Genomic DNA, 23,985 nt, shown 5'->3' on the forward strand with positions numbered 1-23,985 from the left:
GGGGAGATTGTGTGGGAGGAGAAGAATGGGGTACACTTGCAGTTAAATTATCTACCTTGCTTCCCCTCCATCAGGCAGCCCCTCCTTGTCTTTCATTCAAAGTCCTCTTCTGGCCTGATATCAGGATAATGCTGAAAGAGGGAAAGGAAAAGCTGAGGGACCTCCTGTGGGAGATGAAGTTTATAATATATGCATTTGCCTGGAAATGCCATAAGAAATTAATATTTGTTACAGAAACAGTGGGACTGCATTAATATTTTAATATTAAATGAATATTTAATTTGAAAGCTTTGATTTGAAAGTGAATGAGACAGCCATGACATGAACAGTTATGCTGTTCCTGTTAAGAAATGTTAATGATTTATTGACAATGTCGGTAGCAATAACTTTACACTGTTTCAGTTACATAATGCCTTTGAAATATTGGTAAAATGATTACTGAGAACAAAAAGCCGTCTGGCTGCAGCAGGCCTTTTGGGAAGAACTGACATTAGAAAAAAATGCGAGTTCCTTCAGCAAGAGGACCCTAGCCCCAGCCCAGGGAGCCATGCTAGCTGGGGCGTGGGGCGGCTGGGCTCTCGCCCGGTGTCAGCCTCCTACACAATTTCTGACTGTCTCCCTTGCTGTGGAGGCCACGATGGGAGTAGCTCTGAGGTCCCTCAAGCCAACATGCTGCTCTTGCAGTGGCTCATGAAGAGCAAGGCTAAAACTGGAGTAGCAGAGAGCTTCCCAGAGCCAGCTTCCCAGCCGGCTCTCTGCAGTGACTCCTGCTGGGGACATCTGCTTCTTGTATTGCTGAAAATGGCTTGTTTGGGGGGTTCTTGCAGCTTTTCTGGCTGAGGATGACTCAGGGGTATCTATGAGTTTTCACACATTCAGTAATCTTTAATCATCAAGAACACCTTAAATAGCACAAGCACATTTATCCCGTACATTTTAAAGGGCCATTGAAGCTGTACCTGTAGTTTCTGTGAGCTCTCTTAGGATTTCATTCAGGGGTGTGGAGACAGGGAGGGAACAGAGAAAGGCAAACAGATCTGTTGCCTTATGAGCATCCTGAGTTTAATAAGAAACCACAGCTGAAACTGGAACCCCTGGGCTGCACATAGGCTCTGTTTAAGCTGAACTCAGTGTCTGCTGCCTTTTGGTGTCAACTCTGAAAACTCTCTGGCTGTGTTTTTAAACCCATTGAAAATGCTTAGAGAAGGTCTCCTATGCTGAATAAATAAGGATGTAGAATAATCTGGGACATGGTCTGTTACCCATTAGCTGAGAACAAGGAAAATTCATCTAAAAAATAATTAAAGAGACACTGGTATTGGGAGGAGGCAGGGTGGAGGGAATTGGCATCGTATCTTGAAAGCTGCACCATGCTGTAAGTTCACAATTCCAGAAATGTGTTTCTTCTTAAAGCCAGTCTTTGCACAAAATTAAAACCTAGCTTCACTGTGTGACCCAATCTAAACAAATGGGGAATGTTTTTCTTCTATTTTTTTTCCTCTCTCTCTTAATTTGGTGCCATTGTTAGAATCAGCAGTATTAAAAATAAGTCAATGGAACCAGGAAACAGAAAACCAACGTAGGATGCAGGGCTTTTTGAGCCTGATGATCTGTCTCATTTTTAATTGTATTTTTCTGATTTTAGTTTTAGTGAATTCAATGTTGGCAAAAGATGCTAGATGTAGAAGGATGGAGGTTTGACCTATGTCAGCACAAGCTTCTGCCTGCTTCACCTCGATCCTGGTACCTCTGCTGTCGCCTAAATAGTCCGTCTGGGCCTGGCCTTGGTGCTGCTCTCATTGGAATTCCAGGTGAGGTTTTGAGGAGTGAAGGCTCATCTAGGAAGATCATGGTGCCCACCAATGAATCATGTCACAGAAGGCAATCAAAAGTAATCAGATAAACTTAATAACCTTGGCCATACCTGGCAAAGTTGGAAAAGGTACAGCTAGCACTGCAAAGATCATGGTGCCCACCAATGAATCATGTCACAGAAGGCAATCAAAAGTAATCAGATAAACTTAATAACCTTGGCTGTACCTGGCAAAGTTGGAAAAGGTACAGCTAGCACTGCAATCTAAGTAGAAACTTAGCAGTAGAGTACATAAACATCAAACTCCTACTTAAATCCTTTTCTTCCACGGAAATAATTGGAAAGTTAGGCACCAAAATTCTGATGTGGCTTTTGGTTTTGGTAGATTTGCCCCAGCCTATACAATTCTGTTCTATGAATGGAGCTTATCACTCCACTCACCTTTAGCAAAAGAGCTCCCCACATTCCCCATGAAGTAATTACTCTGAACTCCACGTATAGTTTTTTTATTAAAATTTGGCAATACATTATTTGGTGCAAATCATGCACTGTTTTTGTAGCATACCATATTGTAAGGGCTGAAATATTGTGAATGCTCCTAGCAAAGTTGATTTCATTTGCAGGCAAGAAGAAGTCCTGTTTTTCATGATAACTATTCATAGCACTATTCTGACATCTCAACTCTGATCAAAGACAAATCGGTCCAAACATTTTAGTAATGCCTAAACTAAAAAGATTTTGGTATCCTAGAAAGAGTTGCTAACCTTTCTAAGAGGCTTTTAGAGCATTTAATAGCAAAGGGTGCCTTTTTGACTGAATGTCTTTAACTGTGGAATTTAATGAGATTAGTGTTACTCTGTAGAAATCTACTTTAGAAAATTGATTTGAAGTCTGTAGGTTTAAATGTTTTCTAAGAACATTGCTGAATTCATACAAGACTTCTTTGGTCTGTCCATGTTTAGCTTTAGAGGATATTTCCATGTATTATTTTAGTTTTCATGTGATACATCTTTCTTTTTCCTCATTCTGTTTTGAAGCAGTGGTGGCAAAGGAATGAAAAGAGGCTATTTCTTTGCTGCAGGAAAAATTCTGATATTTCAGTTCTAGTTATTGCCTTCTGAGGAATTTTCTGTTCTCTTGAGATTCTTATACCAAATCATTCACATATTCCTTGCTTTAATTACCTGACCAAGCGGTGTAACTGAACTGCCACCGCTTTGGGTAACACATTTCGACAGTCTAGTCCATCCAGAGCGTCCAAATCTGTACACAGATGTGCTCATATAATAGCAAGCAGTTTTACCACAAGGATACGTGAAATATCCTCCAGTACAAACAAGGCTTTACTTTCCTCAGATCCAGTTCTCTGCAGCCTTTATTACTGTCCCTATGATGTTTTTTGTTCTTCTAAGCTAGTGGGCAAACAGGGCTTCACAGTCAATAGTGAGCTGCGTTGCATCAGTGAGATCTGCTGCGTGTCAGTGAAGAACAGGGTATCACCTCAGAGAGCAAAGGGGATTTTTGAAAATCCTATTAAATGCATTAACAATGAACTGGGGATGAAGTCAAAACCGTGCTTAGACATTCCGATTGAGGGTTGCCATACGAGTGTAGCCAGTGGTGGGTCTTGGCTGAAAATGTATTTATGCATTAAGACAGATAGAGATGGATTTCACTAGTTTAAATGCAGCTTTAGCGCAGACAAAACCAATGGGGGGTGGCGGGGAAAGCATAGGCTGCCACCACCCTCACATATGGCAATCGTTTCCTATAATGCTTGCTATATTGTATTCATTTCATGCAGTGACATATCACAGAAAGCCATCAATGCCAAGTTTCTAACAACAACAACAAAAAATCCAACCTGCAGCTTTTAGTGAGGGCTGCCCTCCTATTTATTTGTGTTTTGTTGTTAAGGGGTTTTTTTCTTCTCCTTTTCATCTATCCGTCTTCTATTTCCTTCCTTTCTGTTCTTCTTTCCCCTTTTCCATTTTGTTTTGTCTTGTTTTGCTTTTTTTATTTTATTTGAGGAATCTCAGTTCCACTGAGAAGCCTGGGAGGTATGAGTGGAATGTTTTTATTTAATACATCCTTGCCTGAACTTTCTTTTGACAAATCAATCAATTTCTGTGGATTCTGATGGCAGAGTATTGGGGCTGGGGGAGGGAGGGGGAAGGAGGGAGAATAGGAAGATGATGCAGCTGGGGTGTAAGTCTGGTGTGAAGGTGGGGGAAGCTTGACAGGGAGGTTGGGATCAGTGAGGGAGGACTCCTGTGTACTTTGTTCAGGTGCAAGGGGATGACAGATAAAGTCGTGAGACTTTGCAAATTCTTGAGCAAAGCACGTAACTGCAAAGACTGGTTATACCTTCCAGGCAGTAGGATAATGACCTTACTTTATGATGCCAGATCTTCTCTGCCTTGCTCTGAACTTCAGGGCTAAGGTATAATCCCCAGTTTGGCAGAGGTCATTCAGATGCCTGATGTGTTGGGGTTGGACTGATGAAGCCTCCAATGTCAGCTTGAGGCAGAAGTTGCGCTTTAACTGCTGATGTACAGGTGATCTCAAGCACCCAAGTTCAGATGAGGATCTGAGGCCTGTTGAAATTTGGGAGTGTTTGAGTCAAGGGTTTAGCTTGGTCCTTGTGCGCTGTAAAGACAGGAAGAGCTGCTGAATTCAGATCTGCTGCTGCAGGCTGTGACAGACTGGATGGGAGGGTTCCCCACTTGGCTCCATACCTTGTATAGATGGGGCTTTGCAGCTGTGTTTTTCAAATGCCATTCAAAAGAAAGGGGAAATCCCATATCACTGGGAAAAGCTCTGAAATGCAGAGAGAAGTGTTTCCTCTGAATTCTGTCTTTTGGCTTTCTTACTGCTGAATGACACACAATGTCTTTCTCCTGATCAATTTGTTTACCATTTGCTTGATTATCTTCTTCAATAGCAAGACACAACAGGTTTCTCATGTTAATCTTGTTGATACTGGCATTTGAGCTGAAATTTAGTTTAGGAAAACCATTTGGGTATGTTTAACTTGCTTCTAGAAGATGCCTTTGAATACCAAAATAAGTCTTGTTATCTATTTGAATTTTCTAGATTATCCCTGAGCCATGTATTCCCTTCTGTCTGTCTAAGTCCTCCCCCTTGTCTTTCCCCATGAATACTTAGGTGCCAGTACTGCACTTTCCTTCCAGCTTTCCAAGTGGCTTGTGTGGCTCTTCTAATGCAGTACTACAATACTCTGATTCCCCTTTTGGGTGGCTGAGTACACAAAGCCCTTTTCTCTATCCCCCACTTTCTGGATATGCTTCTTCTCCAGAAGCCAATGCCACCAGCATCCCAGAGCGTGGAGCTTGGAGAGAGCTCCACCACTTCTGCTGGATTCCTTCTCCAGGCTGTCTTGTCTGTTCTCTAGGACAGCTGATAATGACTTCTGTCTCTTTTTAGTGTTTTAAAAGTGATGCATTGCTAGAGGAAGATGTCAGAACAGAGCACTGGAAGACTGATGCCCTCCATGTATCTTTGGAACAGGTATACAACCAGCAGAGGCCCCATATGCCTTCCCAGTGCAGTCCACCCTCCAACCCTCTCTGCAGCAGTGCACACTATCTGTCCTGTGGAGAAAACATTAGTGGGTCTAAGAGGATACTTTGGACTCCAGGCTCACCCAGTCCTTGACCTCTGTGTTGAGACTTGCCAATGGGGTGGTGACTAATTAGCAGCAACTGCGGTGGTGTGTTTTGTGTTGTGGATACATGCCTGTTTGGATGGAACATATCTGCTAATGTACCCTATGTTTACAAATGCAGGAGACCCCTGTGTAATAAGCAAGCCCCCTGTCTTTTCCATCTTACAGTTGTTTGACTGTCCGGTGCTGTCTGATAAGTCTTTCGTTCAGTTAAACGGCCTCTTCTCCTCTCCCTTCCCCCTCCCGATTTGGTCTTTATCTCTGTTTTTGGAGTCCGAGTGCTCCTGTGGATCCTGGACCTAACTTTGAGAGGAACTTAGCCCCAGCTGACCTCGGTGTGTCCTCAGGGGTCCTGTGGATTGTTACAGATACATCCCTGTGGGGTTTAAAACTGCTCAGTGAAGGTGAGATGCTGCTCGTAAGGCAGCCCTAACAGACTGTAAATGATCAGGCAGTGAAAAAAGCAATTGCCCTGTGCTGTTCTGCTGTAGGTCAAAACCCAACTAGCTGGTATTTCAGAGATGCAAATCACATGGAGTTTTTCATTTACTCATCAGCTGACTGCCTGTTTTGTCTTCCCCTTTCCTTTCCAACCATGTCCCCTCGGTAACTCATGGAAACTCAAATTATCTTGATAAAGTAAACAGATTTCCAGGCAGAATAGTTTTTTGCCAGATCTCTTTCCCCAGCATTTGACCCAAAGCCAGAAATAGTGGAGGATATGTAACCTTCAGATGAGGTGGTTTGGGAACATGTCTCACGTGCTGGAACATCACTGTATCTACTCATTTACTCTCCTGAGTGTCACCTGTTTTTTCAAGAGCAGCATCTGATTCACCTCTTCATGGGCCCTCAGAAATTCCTCATTAGGCAAAAAGTTAAGAAGTGATCAAAATAATGTTCTACACTTCTGTATTTCAGTGTCCCAGTTTCATCTGAAGATCTTACATCTCTGTGCAAACAGGCTTTTAAAATATGCACTACCTCTGTGAGACAGACACATGCTATTAGTCTCCTTAAATGAGATGGGAAAGTGAGGCAAAGAATATTTGTGCTTTTGTTTGGAGTTTTAATCCTGTGCAAAAACTCTATTGGGAATAAAGCTCTAACCAACTTAATCTTAGGTGTGTGCTTTATCCTCAGTATGAACCAGATAGTGTGGGGACAGACTGGTGTGAATGGCCATAGCTCCCTCAAGATCAATGCAATTGTGACAGTTCACATCAACCAAGGTACACTCCAAATATTTTTATATATATGTCTTATTGTTAAATTATTGATTTATATGCAAAGTAAGAAAAAGTCTGCCCCTTGCAAGCATATGCTGGGCCCCGTGAAATGCTGGGCCCCATGGAATAATGCTGTGCTGCTTGCTCAGTGGGGAGAATTAAGGATGAGCACAGTGGGGTCTCCTCTGCCCATGTGCCACTGGGCACCCTGCTGCCTCCTTGGTGTTTCCCTCTGACAGGAGCATTCGGAGTGGGCTTTCAGTAGTGGGATAAAGCAATTACCACCTGCTTAGGGTGCTGGGGAGCTCACTCCCTGGCAAGGGTGTGTGGGGGAGCCCCTCTGCCACCACAGCGACATGGGACAGGCTGAGCATGGTGCTGTGGGTGCTTCTGTGAGACCCAGGAGGTCCTTCCTCCTCTCAATTTCTTCTGTTTTAGGCTGTGATTTTGCTGCCCCCATCAGTCTGCTGGTTTAGGAAACTGCATATGCCTTACTCCCAAGTATGAATATGGCCCTGCAGAAGTGAGATGGGGTGGACGAGGCCTCGTAGTCACCCCAGCTGCCTCACTGGGGCTGCTCATGTAAGCGTTGCGGACAGGGGCATTGCACATGCCTCTTGGTGGGACACAGCCTGGGAGGTGGGACTGGGCACTGCATGGTTGAGGTCCATGGTTGTTTTGCGTTTATCCTCACCTGAGCCAGGGTTTCACCTGTGAGGTCTATCCCAAACACTCACAATTACAGTGTACAGTTGAAATCAGAATGGTCCCACTGAAATAAGTGGGGTTAATCAGATTTTACATGGTTTAATTGAAGAGGAATAATTTGTCCTGTTGTTTACATCATCTACAGTGAGTAACATGTCTTTTTGCTCTTACCAAAATGTTGTAGAATAGAGATTATTACCCTACCCCCAGGAATGTATTTCAAGAATGCAATGAAAAAATTGCAAAGAATATGTAACTTTTCTGGAAATATGATATTTCATGGGGGAAATTTGAAGGATAAAGTAACTGAATTCCAAGCAAACAGACATCAGTATTGTTAGGAAATACAGCTCTCTGCAGGGCAAAAAAGAATGGTATGCCAGTTTTAAATAGGACTTTATAGCCACTGACTGCAAATTACATTATAAAATTACTGATACCTTTATAAAGCCATCAGTTATATATTTAGTCTTGATTGTCATTTATTGCAGTTCTTAATTGTTCAGTAAACTTTTCTGGATTAGATGGTATATTTCAAATTGACAGGAAGCTGTTTTATTGATGTGAAGTAACGTGTATTTCACATATGGAACAACTGGGGTAATAGCAATACAAGAGTCTCTTATATACTAATTAAGGAAATGTAGTATTGGTGTTTTGATTTGCTCAAGTAAGCATAGTTATATGGTATGATGAATACATAGGTGGGAGACAGCAGAGGACCCTTAAAAGCAGAATTTTTATATGCATGGAGTGTGACAACAGAGGTAGCATATAAACTTTTAATCGTATGTCCTGTGTTTAAGTATTACGAAGATGAAGAACAGAAAACATTTTAAAAAATCAGCAAAATAACATTGAGTCCAAATTAGGCCTTCCGTTAAAACTTTTCCAGGATTGAAAATGTTTGACTTTTTATTGTTGAATTTTTTGATTATTAATTATTATTATTTCTGCATTTTCATGGGCTACAAAGGAGCTATAGCCACATTCCATACAACACCACTTCTGTTTCGTTGTTTGGACACTAAATGCATGGCACTATCTTATAAGAGATGTTGTTTTTTATGGGATTCGCAATCTGGAATGCCGAAATCCCTTTTGCTTTGAATCTATTCTCAGCTTTTTGGATTTCATCCTTCACTCTTCTGTGGAGGCAGTGTGATTCCTATCATACCATTGTTGATTACATAAAATATTCCTTGAATCCAACACATTGCATTAAAATCTGATGTCTGGGTCCTGTCTGATTCTGAACATACTAGCTGTTAGATTGTGTGTTCAGTGATCTTCAGCTCGGGCCAAGTTCAGACAGACTTGACTGGAGTGTTGGTGAGGGGTAAAAATCATACACATCTCTGCTGTGATTAATGGAGTTGTGCACAGTGAGGACAAATATGTACAAATACTTACTCAAAACAGTAGGGCCTCAGTTCAGCCATAATTGGCAGACTTTTTAGTTTAACTTTCAAGAAACATTGTTTCTGATCGACCTTCACATGAGTAATTTGAAGATCCAGTGTTATGTTTTTCACAAGGAGAATTTCAAACTGTGGAATCTACCATCATATGTAAAATTAATAATTTTACTATATCATGAGTGATTAAACTTGAATCCGCAGGGAACAAAAAATAATGCTGTGTGCCTTCCTCGCCTAATTAACCCAGAACAAATGTGAAAATGTGTACATTTACAATAAATTGTTTGCTAATTAGCTTTAGAGAAATACTAAATATAAGAAAGGAATGGGCATATAATTTCAAACATATTTGAGAGGTTTTGTAGTCTGCTTGCAAATAGAAGAAAAAAAAAGTCAAAATTTGACAAAACCATTATTTGTTATGATTTATTCAGTCAGCTCTAGTCTTGAACCTGGGAGTTACTGGCAGCTTCAGCTAAGATTCCTGCTGAGTATTTCTACTTATAATGACTGCATGCAACATGTAGCTCAATACTATTTTTTGGCATAATATCATAAATATCTATTTTAATTCTTGTCTCTATATATGTATCTAGGGGGTTTTTTTCCTTGTGAAAATATCTCTAGATGCAGGACAATATCCTGCTCCCTTTACTTAGGAGAATACTCCACTCGAGTTCAACAGGAGGATTATTCTCCTTGGGTAGAAAACCCCCTGCCAGAAAGCCCGTACATCACTTAAGTACTGGCTTAAGCAGAGAATAAATGTCCATCTGTGCAGGGTAGAATTTCATCTGTTGTCAGGGAAGTAAGATCTGACCCACAAACTTAAGGAATCCCATCTTTACTCACTTTTTCTAAAATCACATCTTTCTTCTACTCTTGGTTCTTTATCACTCAGGACTCGAGTTTATATGTCATGTTTTCTTTATATTTTTTCTATGTCTTAGCAGTAAAAATAATAGAACATGTAATTTGTGCTCTAGAAGTAAATTCCATCTTTTCATAGTTTCTTATGTCTACAGTCAGAACAGAGAGATGAGATTTGGACCCTTCTTTTGTAGTGAAAATTCCACAGAATTTGTTACTGAAGTTGCAAACCAATGTATTGAAGTGTTGCATTTTGGTCATGGTGATTCATTTTCTTTTACCATTATTTTAAGAGATAAAAGGTCAAATAGGTTCAAAACAAAATGCTACAGTCCCATCACATTGAAATGTTTCAATGATTTTCATCAATGATATCAGCCAAATCATAATGTCCTAATAAACATTTTGATTTCACAGAATTAGCTTTTTCTACTGGAAGAATTTGAACCTGCATTATTTAAGTTAAACATCCTGCTCTTCCAGACTCCACATGGGCAAAATTCCCGTGGACTTCAGGGGAGTGAGTTTTCAAGTGGATAAAGCACTATCCCAGACATCAAGAAATGTCTTGGTTTAGTTTTTGCATTATTTGAAGTTGAGCAGGTTCATTTAAAACTTTTGAATTTGAGTTTGATTTGCATTGTCCTCTGTGTGTTAAGTTATAATAGTAAAGTACAGTACATACGCTGTGATCTTCAATTATTTCCACAGAGCAAGCACATATGTATAAATGTCTTCTTTTGCATTCTTCGGGACATTTATGTGAGCTCAGACCATGGTATAGTTTGTTTGCTAACAGTGTCCTCATGATTACTGAGAAGCTTCATCACTTTGAGATCTTGCATTAAAAGCTTTGTAGATGTTGCCAGTGTTTTGTATTTTTATTGCAAGTAGAGCTATTATGGAGGACAGGTTTGTATGATTAGAGAGGGGCTGATCAGCTGTAATTCCTGTTGACTTCTGTGGGACATCCTGGATATATCCAAAATCCCTGAAAATCAAATGCTAAATGTACAGTCTTGAATGATTGCAAATTAGGAGGTAAAAAAACCATCACTCAGACACCTTTCAAATATGAAGAATTCTTTCTAGTTGAAAAATTTAGTCTCATTAATTTTATCAAGCTTCTTTTAAGTTTCAGTAGCCATAACAAACCCATTATACTAATCAGGTAACCTGTGAAAGCAGTAAGATTATAATCCTGGGAGAACTCTCTCTTCAGTGGCTGCTGTTAGAAGTTTGTAGGAAAGTACAGTATGAGCGCTGTTAAGTTTGAGAAGGGAGAAGAGACTGATGCGAGTTACTGGGTTTGTGAATGAATTGGGTGTGATTCAGCTTGGTTCTGCTGGACTTCTTGTGAATGGAATAGGGGCCAGTAGATTCATAGTGTGCTACTGCTAAGTCATTTCCATTTATTAAGTACTTAGAAAAATCCTTTTTGTTGCCATCAGGGGGAGCTTTTGAGATCTTTCAAGAGTGAAAAAAAATATTAAAAAAAAAGAAAAAAGAAAAAAAGAAACGTCCCAGCTCAGAAACAGAGATCTACAAACCAGCAAGCAGCCAGAATCTTACCTGTGGCTACAACTGAGCCAAGGAAACCAGGGGAGCTGAATTCCTTAGACTGAAAAATTAGCAATATTGAGAGAGGATTTTTTGACTCAATCCACCAATAAAATTAACATTTTTTTTTATTATTTCAAAAAAAAAGCAGGAGTCTTTGGGAGCATTCAAAAGCCAAATCCTGCTCTGTTGCTACAGCTTCTGGAAGGCAAATGCTCTTCAAAAAGCTTCTCTCTTTTTAGCTCCTGATGATTCGATGGGGACCTTTGATGCAACATTTGGATTAGCTGCACACAACTGCACTGAGGGGGACCACAAAAGGGGGAGCCTGGCTGATTGCATAACTTTAAGAAAATAATAAGAGGAAAAGAAAGAATTAGGAAAAGAGAGAGAGAGTGAAAAAGAGAGAAAGAAAGAAAGCAATTAAAAAAATATCTGAGACTCAAGTTTCAAGACTCTTTATGTGCTGCAGAGGAGCATAAGGTTTACCAGCAAAGTGCAACGGGGAGTCTGAGAGGAGAAATAGCTTTCTCTTTTGCCAAGAAAAAAAAATAGGAATGTGTGTTTTGGACTGGGCTGAGAAAGAAAGCTGGGGAGATTGCAAAAAGGGGTGCAGGATTTTTATCACATTGATCCATTCATCCTAATTGTCTTTTTTAAAAAATAAATAAAAGGGGGGAAAGTGGAAGAGGAAAAAAGGAAGAGAGGGAAAGAAGGGGGAAAAAGAAAACAGCAAAAGTGTTTGAACCTCTGGAGCTATCTGCTCCTTCAAGCTGATTGATTAGTCATGATCCCTGCAGTTTTAATGGGAATCATTCAATTGGGAAGGTGGAGCACCCTAGAGTAGATTAGCATATTCTTGTTTACTCATCTTCTGAGGGGCTTTTTCTCTTTTCTTTCATTTTGTGGAGAAGAAGGGAGGGGGGGAGGTTGGGGGGAAGGAGGGGGTTGTGGCTTATGTTATAAAGGAGGCCAAAAAAATAAATAGATTAGAGCATCTTTTGGGGGGAGGGAAATCAGTGGGTCTGAGTCTTGGAGAAAGCTGGGGGGGTTGTTTTGTTTTTTTGTTTTGTTTTGTGTGTGTGTGTGTTTTTTTTTTTTTAAGAAGAAAAAAATAAAGGGAAGAAAATCCAGCAGAGAAAAGAAGAGAGAGGAATTCCAGCTGTGGAGGAATAGAGGAGAAGAAGACAGATAGAGGAGGAAGAACAGAGAAATACATTTCAACCAAGAAGGAGTTTTGATTTATTTTATTTTTATTTGTTTTAAGGGAAAAAAATCTATAAGCAGGAAAAAGAAAGAAAGAAAAAGAAAAAAAGAAAAGAAAAAGCAACTGAGAAGGGTTATAAAAAGAGCAAATACCAAGAAGGGTGAACAAGAGAAGAAAGTCAAGGCAAGGAGGAGCCCAAAGCTGGCAGATCGGGAGGATTTGCAGGGGAGAAGGGGGGGGAAGATTGGAAATGCAGCTCTGGAGTTTGCTGCTGCCTCTTGCGCTTCTCTGTACAGCCCTAGCCAGTGGACCCGAATGTGGGATGGACGAGCGCTCCCGCAGGGCAAGAAGGGACACCAGGCACACCCGCCAGCTCCGCTACACTGCCCCGGGCACCTGTGCCACCAGGTTAGCCCGAGGAAGGCGCTCCACTGCTGGTCGGGAGCCTGGGCATGTCCCCCGCAGGAGGCAACAGCGGGAGGCAGAGGACGAAGAGGAGTCCCTTACCCCAAGCAGGGCGCTCTATTTCAGTGGACAAGGTGATCAGCTGCGGCTGAAAGCAGATATTGAGCTGCCCAGAGATGCCTTCACTTTGCAAGTGTGGCTGAAAGCTGAAGGAGGACAGAGATCTCCGGCTGTCATTGCAGGTAGGTAGTTCATTGTGCCTGTAGCTGTAGCATCCCTTTTACGTCTCGTGTGCCGGCAGAACAGCCTGCTGTAGGCGTGCGTGTGTATAGTATATGTTTATGTATATTTAAATATACGTGTGTATGTTGCAGCATGCATAAGTATATGAATGCATGTGTAAACACATACGAGTGCATTTATTATGTGTATATTTGGTGAAATACCGGAGCTTGGCAAACTGTCTGAAAGTGTATGCTCAAAGAAAAAGTTATGTAAAGTTTTGCATAGGGAAATGGCAGTATCCTAGGTAGTTTCTTTATTTCTGTTTGTATGGATTAAGATGCAAGTGAGAAAGAGAGTTCTTATGGTAGGTTTTTAACTAATCTTCAGATTGGAAAACTGTAAGTAGAGCATTTAAAAGTAGCTTGTGTGTATGTGTGACTTACGTAAAGAAAGCTGTCTAGTGTGTGGCTGCAAAGAAATGCATGTGTAAGGTCCCTATATGATTTCCTTCATTTTATTAGCTCTTTAGTGTATTTCACTGTTACCTTTTTTAGATGCTACGTTAGCATGTGGTTTCCAAAAAGCTGTAAGGGAACTTTTGGCTATTGTGAAACCTCAAATGAATCAAATGAGTTTATAAAGTTCCCAACCCCTTGACACTCAGCTAGGGCTGGGACTAGTACTGCAGCTAGAGGATGTGTTGAGTATTTTTGTCTCTTCTTAGAAATGGCAAGTGTAACACAAATGATTGTAAGGTCAAATAGCCCTATAAAATCATTTAGTACTAAAACCGGCTACCAAACTAAACTGTCTGAGCTGAGCAATAATGAGGAATATTGCACTTTTCTTATTTAAATTTTATGATCCCATCGTGAATTTGGGTCCTCCTTTTTCCCCCGTGTTCTCTCCCTCTCCCCCTCCCTCCCGCCACCTCCCTCCCTCTCCCTGCTTTAGTGATAAAGTGCAGTGAAGTTGTCGTGAAATCGGATACTTTTTGGAGGGTTACAAACCCTTATAAATGACGCCACATCCATCTTTGCTCTGAAGGAAGTCATAGAAATGGAAAATGGAAATGCCCTTAAAAAAAAGAAAACAAATCAGAAGGAGAAACGGGTGGGGGGGTGGGGGGGGAGGAAGACATGTTTTACAGTTCTTTTGGCAAGGAGATTCCCTGAAAGTACAAAGTTTCCATGTCCTAGGATGCCTTAAAGAGACAGGGAGGATTTCCCCTTTCCCTTTAACTGGAGTCGCTTCCTACGAGAATGCAGCGGATGCTTGTCTTGGTGGTACAGTCGCTGATCAGCCGCTAGCACTGCTTTTCCTCCTCTCCTCTACCACATTCCTGTCTTTTATTTTCTTAATCTTGACTGCCCCATCCTTGACCTACAGGACTGTTGTCTCTCAAGAAAGTTGCTTTGTCCTAAGGAAAACAAAAACTAAGATGAACTTAGCAGTACGTTCCCTTAACTTTCCCCAATCCCAGCTGCTCTATTCCCTTCTAAGGAGGCAGATGCAGTGTGTGTGGCTGTCAGAGTGGGTAGGAGATGCTGGGCATGGATTGGTCTTCCTTTTGCCTATGGTAGGACAGAGGTGAGTAATTTCATAGAAGAAATATATTATTACTTGTATTATTTCCCCTCTCTTTCTCATGCTCCACTCTTCTGTTTCCCAATCTTAACTCAAGACTGGGGCTCAAACTGCTTCTCTTTCACGTTAGGAAAAGCAGAGTTTGAGTTTGCATAGATCTCATCAGTGAGTACACATAGTCAATTAATTTTTTCATATGTTTAATCCAGCACCTAAGACGCTATGTCTGTCTTTTGTACAAATACCTGTAATTCACACAATAGAGAATCTAGACACACGCGCACAAAGATCATTTGTAGTAAAATGCTTTAATTGGATGGGGGAGGTTGAGTTGTTGCTCGTATAAAACACTTGACCCATTTTAGTCAGGGAAATAACATTCCACTGTTAAAAATGAAAATAAATGCCCCAGTTTAGCACCGTAAACCTTGTTGCTCAGCTCTGGAGGACTTTGTGATTTTATTTTATTTTTAAACTTCCCCCTTCCCCCCTCACGCACACTCTTGAAGAGGAGCCAGGTTTGGCTCTGTGTGTAAACACCTGGAAGAGGTCCAAGAGGAACTCACTTGGAGTATCCTCTGCACACTACAGCCTCCCAGACCTGCAGCAAGCTTAGGGAGAGATTACACTTCCCTCAATGAGGAAATCAAGGGTTCTGGCTGCCAAAATACTTGGCTTTCTCATTTTCACTGTTTGGGGCTGTGACAGACTTAGGAGCCCTGTTCTGCCATTGGAGTTGCATCTGTAGGACCCCTCTGAAATCGAAAGCCCTTCTGGTTGTTAAGATGTGGGGCAGGGACAGGGTCAGATTTGCTGACGGTGTAAGAAATGAGTTTATTCTCAACTTCCATCCCAGATGTGAGGTGGGAAATTGTGTGTTTCTACAGATCTGGCAGAGGGCTGGATTGACTGGAAAACACCTCATTTGGGGGTCCTTCCTGTATCTTCATCTACTTTCTACCCCTCCACCCTCTGCCTCTACTGAATGCTCCTCTTCTGTCCCTCTTTGCAGGCATCTAAGTAGTCATTGTGAGTGATATAGGAGCCAAAAGTATGCCTATAGGGGAAGACTGTCTTTTAAAAACCTCATGTAGAATCTGAGTTGTTACAAGCTTCTATGTTTGAGCCTCATTTCAAAGGAACTCTTCTACTATTCCAGGCTACAGGAGTTTCTGTTTCTCTCCAGAGCCAACTCTCCTTACGTCACCCTTTGCTGCAGTATTCAATTTGTTTTCATAAATGGCTAATTTTACAGCGCTGTTAAGTGGGTTTGTCATTGCACTGGGCCATGCCCTGTCTCTGATGATAGGCAGTCCTTGGTGCCAGGTTCTGCCAGTTTTCCCACTGGTTGGCACTGATGTTATTGCAGCCCTGCTTGACTTCACTGATATCTGTTCTGGCATTTGTCAGGGAAAGCTGTTGGGAAACTAGAAGTCTGACCCATTGATCTGTGTTACGCAAAAGCTCAGAAGCATTTTCAGAGCTGAGCTGTGCTTAATTTCTACAGCTTCCCTGGTGTGACTCTCACAGCGCAGGCAGCTCTCAGTGTGTACTTGGGTCACTCCTGGGCCACATAGTTCTTGGACAAAGACTACCTACCACACAGCACAGTACATCCCTCTCACAAATACACACATGTACACATGGTATAAATCATGCAAGTTTGCACACTTTCCAAAGTAGAGTCTTTGAATGCATCTCTAGTTGTGAATGAAAGGGTTAAGGTCCAGACTGTAGTCGAGTTAGATAATATACACACCATGCAAAATAAGATGCTTCAAAGCACCATTGACCTTGCTTCTGTTGTAATCAAAGATATTTCAGTTCTACTGTGGAAATGCAATTCCAGCCTAAGAAACAGGATCCTCCAGAGTCCCTGTCAGTGTGTTTTCTGGTATAAGGCTCAGGAGTGGAATAGCTCATGTTTTCATAGAAATGAGATGTTGACTCTTTACTAGCTGAGAGCTGAGAGGAACAGGATGAATGATCGGCAGCGGGAGCCGGAGTAAGAAGGCGTGCCTGCTCTGAAGAGTGAAAGTTATTTGTGTTTTGTTTTGGTTTTTTTCCCTTCCCGGTTTCATTCTCCTCTGTCTCTCTATTCCTCTGCCTGCCAACAGAGAGCACGATCCCAACTTAATAAAGCTTCATATGTAAGGGAGTGCCTATGTTTTCCCAGCTTCAGTCGTTGGTGAACATAAAACTGTAGCAGAATCCAAAGGGGAAGAAATGCCAAAATCAGCACAGTGGAGCTCACTTAAAGCCACAGTCCTTGTATGTAACGGACGGAGAAATGTCTGTGTCAGGGGCCCAATAATTGGGCAATTATAAAGATATGTAAATGACACTACATAGGTCTGTTCACAGTATTTAAGAACATACATTTAGGTTTGGTGTTCATTTAGTTTCCTTCTGTAGTTTTTGAGTCCGGTACTGAATTAATACACTTCGAGTAGAATCAGTGAGCCGGGTCCTTTCCAGTGAGCCGGGTCCTTTCCCAGTGAGCCGACACTCTTAGGTGTCCTGGGAACTTGAGGAACTCCTCAGTATAGATTTTACACTGACATTTACTAGCATTAAAATAATAGGTAGGTAGATAATGTGACATTTTCTCTTCTTCGGTAGCCTATTATCTCTGAACTGTATGAACTTTTTTGGTTTGATCTTTAAGTACTAAAATGAAGGACTGCAGAACAACTGAGTCAAATGTAACAGTTTCTAGTTCTGTCGTTTAATTAAGGGCTCACATGTGCCCAGATCCCAGGGCGATGGGCATCATAGATGGAGGAGAATAACTGCTGGACAGCTGTGGGCAGTGCATTGCCCTGCTTCTCCTCATGGCAGCTACGACATGGTGATAGGGGCTCAAACACCTGTACAGATGGTCTTTCAGGGTGCCTAGGCTCTGATACGCCATTCTTAAAGGTTGTCGGACACCACAGTAGCTGTCCATTTTCTGATTTTCCCTGCAGAAGAGTTCAGATGATTAACCACTTGATGACTATGAGTCTGGATAAGTCGTGACAAATAGGCCACTGAACAGATATGACATAGCCCATAGCTTATTAAACATTTGTATTTGAATGTCTCATTTTCTCCGTTTTCCTGCAGAAGCTGGGACAAGAGTTGGAAACTGGAACTAGGAAAAGAATTTTTCTTCCCTTAAGGTTTTCAGTTTTAATCTGTCTCCTTCCTTTAAAAGGCTAGAGACTAGAATCGGAACAGCATAGTGAGGATAGCTTTTTTTTTCTTTAAAGCACTTACATGTGGGCTGCTCTAATCAATAAAACAGTAATAAAAAAGAAGGAAGTTAGACTTTTTATGTGTGAGGGATGGTAAATTTAGATTCCTAAATAACATATGGCTATTCTACAGGCACTGAGATTTTTCAAAGGCTGAGCTGGCCTCTCTAAGTTTCATTTAGGCCTGATTTATTTCAAGCTAGCCCATGTTTCAGTTAGAAAAACTTGCAGGAAGCAGAAAGCAGGCTGAGGGGACCGTGTTTGGAGAGAGACCTGGAACTGGGCTCTCCGCAGGGATTCAGGGAAGACGTCTGGAGAAGCGCAGAGCAGAGCTGAAGAGGGAAGGCCTAAGCAGCAGGGGCAAGGAGAAGCCCTTGGAGAGGATTTGTATGTTACGGAATTACTGAAAGGCAGATCTAGTCAGTTAGTCAGATTTTTAAAAGTTAATCACATCAGTATGGAAGCTGCTCTTTGGCGGGGGCTCCACTTTGTCTTCCTGCACAGCACCGGGGGAGCACTGTGCACGGCGGAGGGGATCCAAAAGGCGCTGGCACGCTGAACGATGGCGGCAATGCCTGCTGTCAGCCCCTGCCGTGTGCGACTCCCTGCTGGTGGTCACCAGTCAGAAGTGAGGGACTTGCTTAAATCCTCAGTCCCAGAGGTCTCACTCAGCATCGCAGCGGCTGGGACCCTAACCCCAAACCCTTTCATGAAGGTAGGTGACTCTGATCTTTCTCATAAATAACACAAGTTGCCTTGCCTTTTAAAAGAGGGCACAGGAATTTGCTGATATTGTTCCCACAGGCTTCTTGTGTCTGTTTGCCTTTGCTGAGGGTGGGAGAGATCCTCCACCGGGGAGCACTGAACAGCAAGTAGCAGAACCCACCAGCAGGCACAAACAGCGGGGCCTGTTAGGCATGTCTCTCCTTACTCCAGTTCTCTCACCTTGCTGATGATAAGGTTTTTCTGTCCTCAGGGAGACAACAGGAGGAGTCAGAAGTGTTTCCTCCCAAAACAGCCTTTAGCTTAGTGTTTAGCACTCTTCTTTGGGTCATTGGACATGTGGGCTTGAATATCTTAGATGAAGGAGTGGAAACTGGTTCTCCAGAGTCCAAGGAAGTGCCCTGGTCACTAGGGCCCAACCTATATTAAATGCAGAATTGGGAACACCGAATCATGTGAGAACACCAGTTTGGTGGAGAAATGCCTTCTGAGTCCTGCTCTGGCCTAGTGAGGACATAGGTGCCAAGCTCCCAAGGCCTGACACAGCGGAAGTGCATGCTGAGACATCTGTCTGAGGAGCTGTACGGTAAAAATGCTGCAGGACCAATGGTATTTAGGTGCTTTCAAGACTAGGGAATTAGCTGAGCGCTTTGCCTTGGATTTCCATTGCTCACACTGGCCCGACCCAGAATGGAAAGCCAAAATATAGTGGCTTTTTTCAAAAAGACATATTGAAAAAACAAAAATAAACCCTTCAATGGCTGGGGTCAGCTGAAATGTTCTCATATAATAGTTATTCTTCCAGTTTTAGCCTTTGTTTGTTCAGCTCCTCTTTTCTTTTCTTTGATAGAAATTATAGGAGCACAGGCATAGAGGGGACCACCTGGGTTGCCAGATTCAGCCCCCTGCAGTGAAAGGGATATAATATTAGATAATTAGTCCAAACATTCACAGAATATCCACTTTGTATGTTCTGATACAGCACAGGCCACAGAAACTTTCCCAGTACTCTGTGATAAACCAAAGATCTTTAGCTGAGACCAAAAGTTATCACTGTAATGTAGGACAGGAAGAGAGAAAGACAGACTGACAATATTTCAGGTACCTAAAAATGCCAGGTATTGATTTAGAAAAGTGTTAACTATGAAAAAGAAAAACCTTTTCTAGTAAAAGGTACTGCTTTTTTATTTTTATAAGTTTTTTTTTAAACCAGGTGTTTTGACAATTATGAAACTTTTATTGAAATTTTAAGTTAGAATATGTGCCAAAACTGATCTTTTCCCACAGATAGTCTGTTTTGATTAATTTCCTTTTTTTTTGAGCAAAGTATTTGATCAAACATTTCCCAGCCTTCTCTGATCTTAGTCTGTGTAGCAGTTCCTACATCTCATCATGGTATGAATGAAAACATTCACTTTATTACATATGTACGTCTTTAAGTCTTATATTCTGGATTATTCTGAAAATGTATCAGAAAAGTCATTTGATCAAACCATCTACATTTTTTCTCAACCATATTAGCTAGCCTAATATCATCTTTTCCTATATATAGCCTCCTCTCCCATTACTACCAGATTTTTCACTTAATACTGTCTTTACATTATCAGTTTATACTAATCTTTCTAATTCAAATAAGCAAAATATACTGGAGTTTTCTGTTTCCTTGCTTTGGGCATTTGTTTTCTGTCTACTGGGCACAGGACAATTGAGTGAACTCTCCCTTTTTGTTTTTCCAAAAATGAGACTTCTAAAAATGAAGCTTCTGACCTGATGTTCATGTTGGTTCATGGCCATTTCCCTACCTTAGAGTGGCTAACGTCTGGATGTGATTGTTATCTTTGTTTCAGCTTTCTGTGGAAAAGAAATATTTTGTTGCTTTTCCGTGCTTGTCCCTAACCTTCTTCTCTTCATTTTCTCTAATGTGAGCATACATGCACATACACACAAGATTTCCAAAGCATCTTTGATTTTTTTTTCTCAGATCAATAGAGCATTTAAACTCCAGTGATGAAGGAAAGAAGTTTGTTTATTTTCCTACGTATTCTGACAAAAGTGGCAGATCCTGTAAACTGCTTTGATTTAATGTTACTGCCTGTTATAGTTTGGTCTCCCCAAAGCCACGCCTAAAGTCAAAGTATTCTTGCTCTGAACATGAGTAGAGCAGAATTCAAAAAGATGAGTTAAAACAGGAATCAACATCTATCCCAGAATTTTGCATTCTGATCCCTTTATTCATAGCAATCATAAAGAACAATTTGATTAGTCAAGAACTATCCCACATACATAAAGTTGCCAGCACCTAAGCGTAGGTACAGAATGTATCATAGCAAAAATTGTGAACAAATATAAACATGAGTCAAATTTTCCCTTGGTGAGAAGGAGGATGGATTCATGGTGTTAGATTTACACAGGCAGTATGTATGTGATCCTAAACCTATTCAAGATCATGAAAAAATGCCATTGACCTTGGTTGACTCTGACTTAGGGTCTGATTTCAGAGAGACTCTTTTGCATCCCTCATCTACAGCTCGGACCCTTCCATGGTCCTTGCATTAACATCCATTATTTTGCTGTCCTGTCTTGCTTTGGATATCAGAGCCAAGCAAGAAGAGAAAAGTTATGAAGCCCTAACGTCAGAGAAATTGGCCTGGGGAAGGGGATATGTTTATTTTAGTTGTTTTTGGTATAATCCAAATCCCTTTTTGGCCTCTGTCTGTTTCAGCCTTTTTTTTCAGTGTTAAAATGAGTACTTATTCAAAACACAGTCTCCGTTTTTCTGTTTTGATGGGTGATGTAAGTGTGCAGCTTTCCCATCCAATCCCTCTATACGCTCTTATCACCATCATATTCTCATTTCTTTCTCTACTGTCTGGTGTCCTTGATTCCCCCGTCTTTCCCTTCTTCCAGCTAGGCAGAATTGGTCTGTTTTCCTCCTCCCTAGCAAGCAAGTGTCGTGACATGGATAACCGTGATCTCTCCGAAGTTCTATTCTTCTTTCACCACGCGAAGGTAGCGTTCCTGCCTCGCAGATGAAGGGTACCCCTAGGTTGGCGGCTAAGACCTTCAGCCAACCTGTGTGCAAAATACTGTGGGAAAGGAGGGTAAGAAGTCTGTGTGTTTGTGTGCTTAGTCAGGCATATGCTCATGCATATTTTCCAGGAATTATTGATATTGTTCTGTTTAATATCCATCCTAGTGGTACACAAACAAGGAGTGAGCAGTTGTTCTCACAGAGAGGGGAGTGAGGGTGAACTGAAACCGAGAGGCATCTGGAATTGGCCTGGTGAAACAGCTTCTAAGAGATATGATACCCGCTCATGGAAGCAAAAGAATTGCTGTGTTAGAGAAGAAAACCACTCTGTTCTTTGCTGATTAAGTCCTGGGGTCTGGTAGGCTTTCCTTGAGTCTTCTTTCTGAGTGGTATTTAGGGCCCTTTTATCTCTTCTCCTTCCTCCTCTCTGCTGTGTTTTTCCTTCGTTTCTTTATCTAATTTATTGTCTCTTTATTTGCTTTAAATCACTTTTCCATATGGATTTCTCTCCTCTGACCCATCTTCCCTTCCCTCATCTGATTCCCGGGAGTCTTCTGTCGTCATGGAGTTGGGAGAAGAGGAGGCCTGCTCCAGATGCTGTGCATAAGCTGCCTGCTCCCTTTTGCCTTTATTTTCTTCATTGCCTATTCTCTGTTGTTAGTGTTGGAAGCATATTCACAAAGATCGGTCCATTGGATTGAGGAAAGAAATCTTATCACCGTTATTTTGTTTGTTTTATTTAAGACAGCAAGGGCAAGAGATGGAAAGTAAAGGCCATTCACCATTACCGGTTTGTTTTAATTTTGAATGTTGGTTATTTTTCTCCTGTTCTAATGCATTTTACTGTTGTTGTTTTCCTTTATTATTGCAGCAAGATTGTGCTTTTGTAGTCCTGATCACTGTCTCAAAGAAACCCTCAAATGGAAGTGATAAGTTTCTAAGGCATGAGAGATCATTGTCCTTAAAATCAGGGAAACTGAGGAATAGAGGGATACTCTGATATGTCAGAGATGTGGCAGCGTGTTGGTGACAGAGCTGGAAGTAGAACCCAACAGGCATGGCCTGTTAAACTCTTTATAGTGGTGATGACAGGTATTCCTCAGCTTGGATTGTTCTCCATTTGAAGTCAATGCACTCTCATTCCTGTAGCATTTTTCTTGTAGCTATTCGTGGTCCTTTGCTAAGTTACTACTGTACATGGTGCTGAGCTAGTGGTGGTTATGAAATCTTCTACCTGGCATCATGCCCTAGCAACATGGAGGACAGGTGACAGAGGGAGACAAGTTGGCATTTGTGACATGAGCAGTTTGGAAATGGTCTTGATTAACATCTCTGACCTAAACATGCTGGTGATGTTTGAATCATCACAAATTGTTATATTTCTGAAATGGAACAGCATATGCAGCCCAAACTGGGAGAGAAAAGCAAATCTTACCCAGGCCTCTCAGTTCAGACTATTATTTAAATTGGAGTACTTTGATGTTTTTGATACATCTGCACATCAATTAATATATTCATTTGCTAAAACAGCTTGTAAAACATGTAGATTGTAACTGCTAAGCATCTTGAAGTGCTGAAAATCTGGCCACAGATAGCTCAGGGTGTTAAGGGCAAAAGCAACTCATTTACCACATAAATATGGATCAGGTGAGTGGTTGCAGAAGGGGCTTTGCACACAGCATGTTAGTGCCCCAGTAACAGCAGACCGTTTTGGGGGAGGGATCATCATCCAGTGCACGTGCTCGCAGCTAAACAACTGCTGCTTCTGTTGGTAGCATCAACAGGGAGGCTCTGCGTCATATGATCCACATGAATTGTGTTTTGTTCTGAGGTCAGCAGCATATGCACTTGTAAAGACTCAGGTGCTAGGGTTGAAATCTGGAGCTTGCATTACTACTGCCTTACCTTGCACCTGTCTTGTGGAAGAGCAGAGCAGCCTTCTCTCTGAGGTCAAAACAGCATCTTTCACCAGCAATAATTTAATGGGAATTATTTTCAGTGTAAACTCGGCAAGAATTGAAAGCCTTCTGTGCTGGAGCTTATGAATGGAGATGTTCAGGGAGAAAAAGAGTACTGGGAGAGAAAGCAAATGTTAACTAAATGTATTACGCACAGGATTTTGAAACATGTACTTGGCAGAGGGAAGGGTAAGCAGTACAAGCCAGATTCTGTTGTTGAACACATCAGTGTAAACCTAGAGTAACTCCTTTGGACAGGAAGCGAGGGGGGCTGCTCCAGACCGAGGAACGTGTAGTAGAATTTGGGGCCAAGATGGAGTG

At 41.6% G+C, this 23,985-nt stretch overlaps 1 protein-coding gene across 1 annotated transcript in view; it reads left to right on the forward strand.

Moving 5' to 3' along the window:
- The first annotated feature begins 12,310 nt into the window (after window positions 1–12,310).
- PAPPA (pappalysin 1) overlaps window positions 12,311–23,985 on the forward strand; it is a 188,462-nt gene continuing 176,787 nt past the window's right edge. The window contains exon 1 of the mRNA XM_026113872.2: window positions 12,311–13,143. Coding sequence (XP_025969657.2) covers window positions 12,747–13,143 — 397 coding nt within the window. The 5' untranslated portion in view covers window positions 12,311–12,746. The remainder of the gene's footprint in view (window positions 13,144–23,985) is intronic.

The sequence above is a fragment of the Dromaius novaehollandiae genome, chromosome 20 (assembly GCF_036370855.1).
Source record: "Dromaius novaehollandiae isolate bDroNov1 chromosome 20, bDroNov1.hap1, whole genome shotgun sequence".
In the NCBI taxonomy this organism is placed as follows: domain Eukaryota; kingdom Metazoa; phylum Chordata; class Aves; order Casuariiformes; family Dromaiidae; genus Dromaius; species Dromaius novaehollandiae.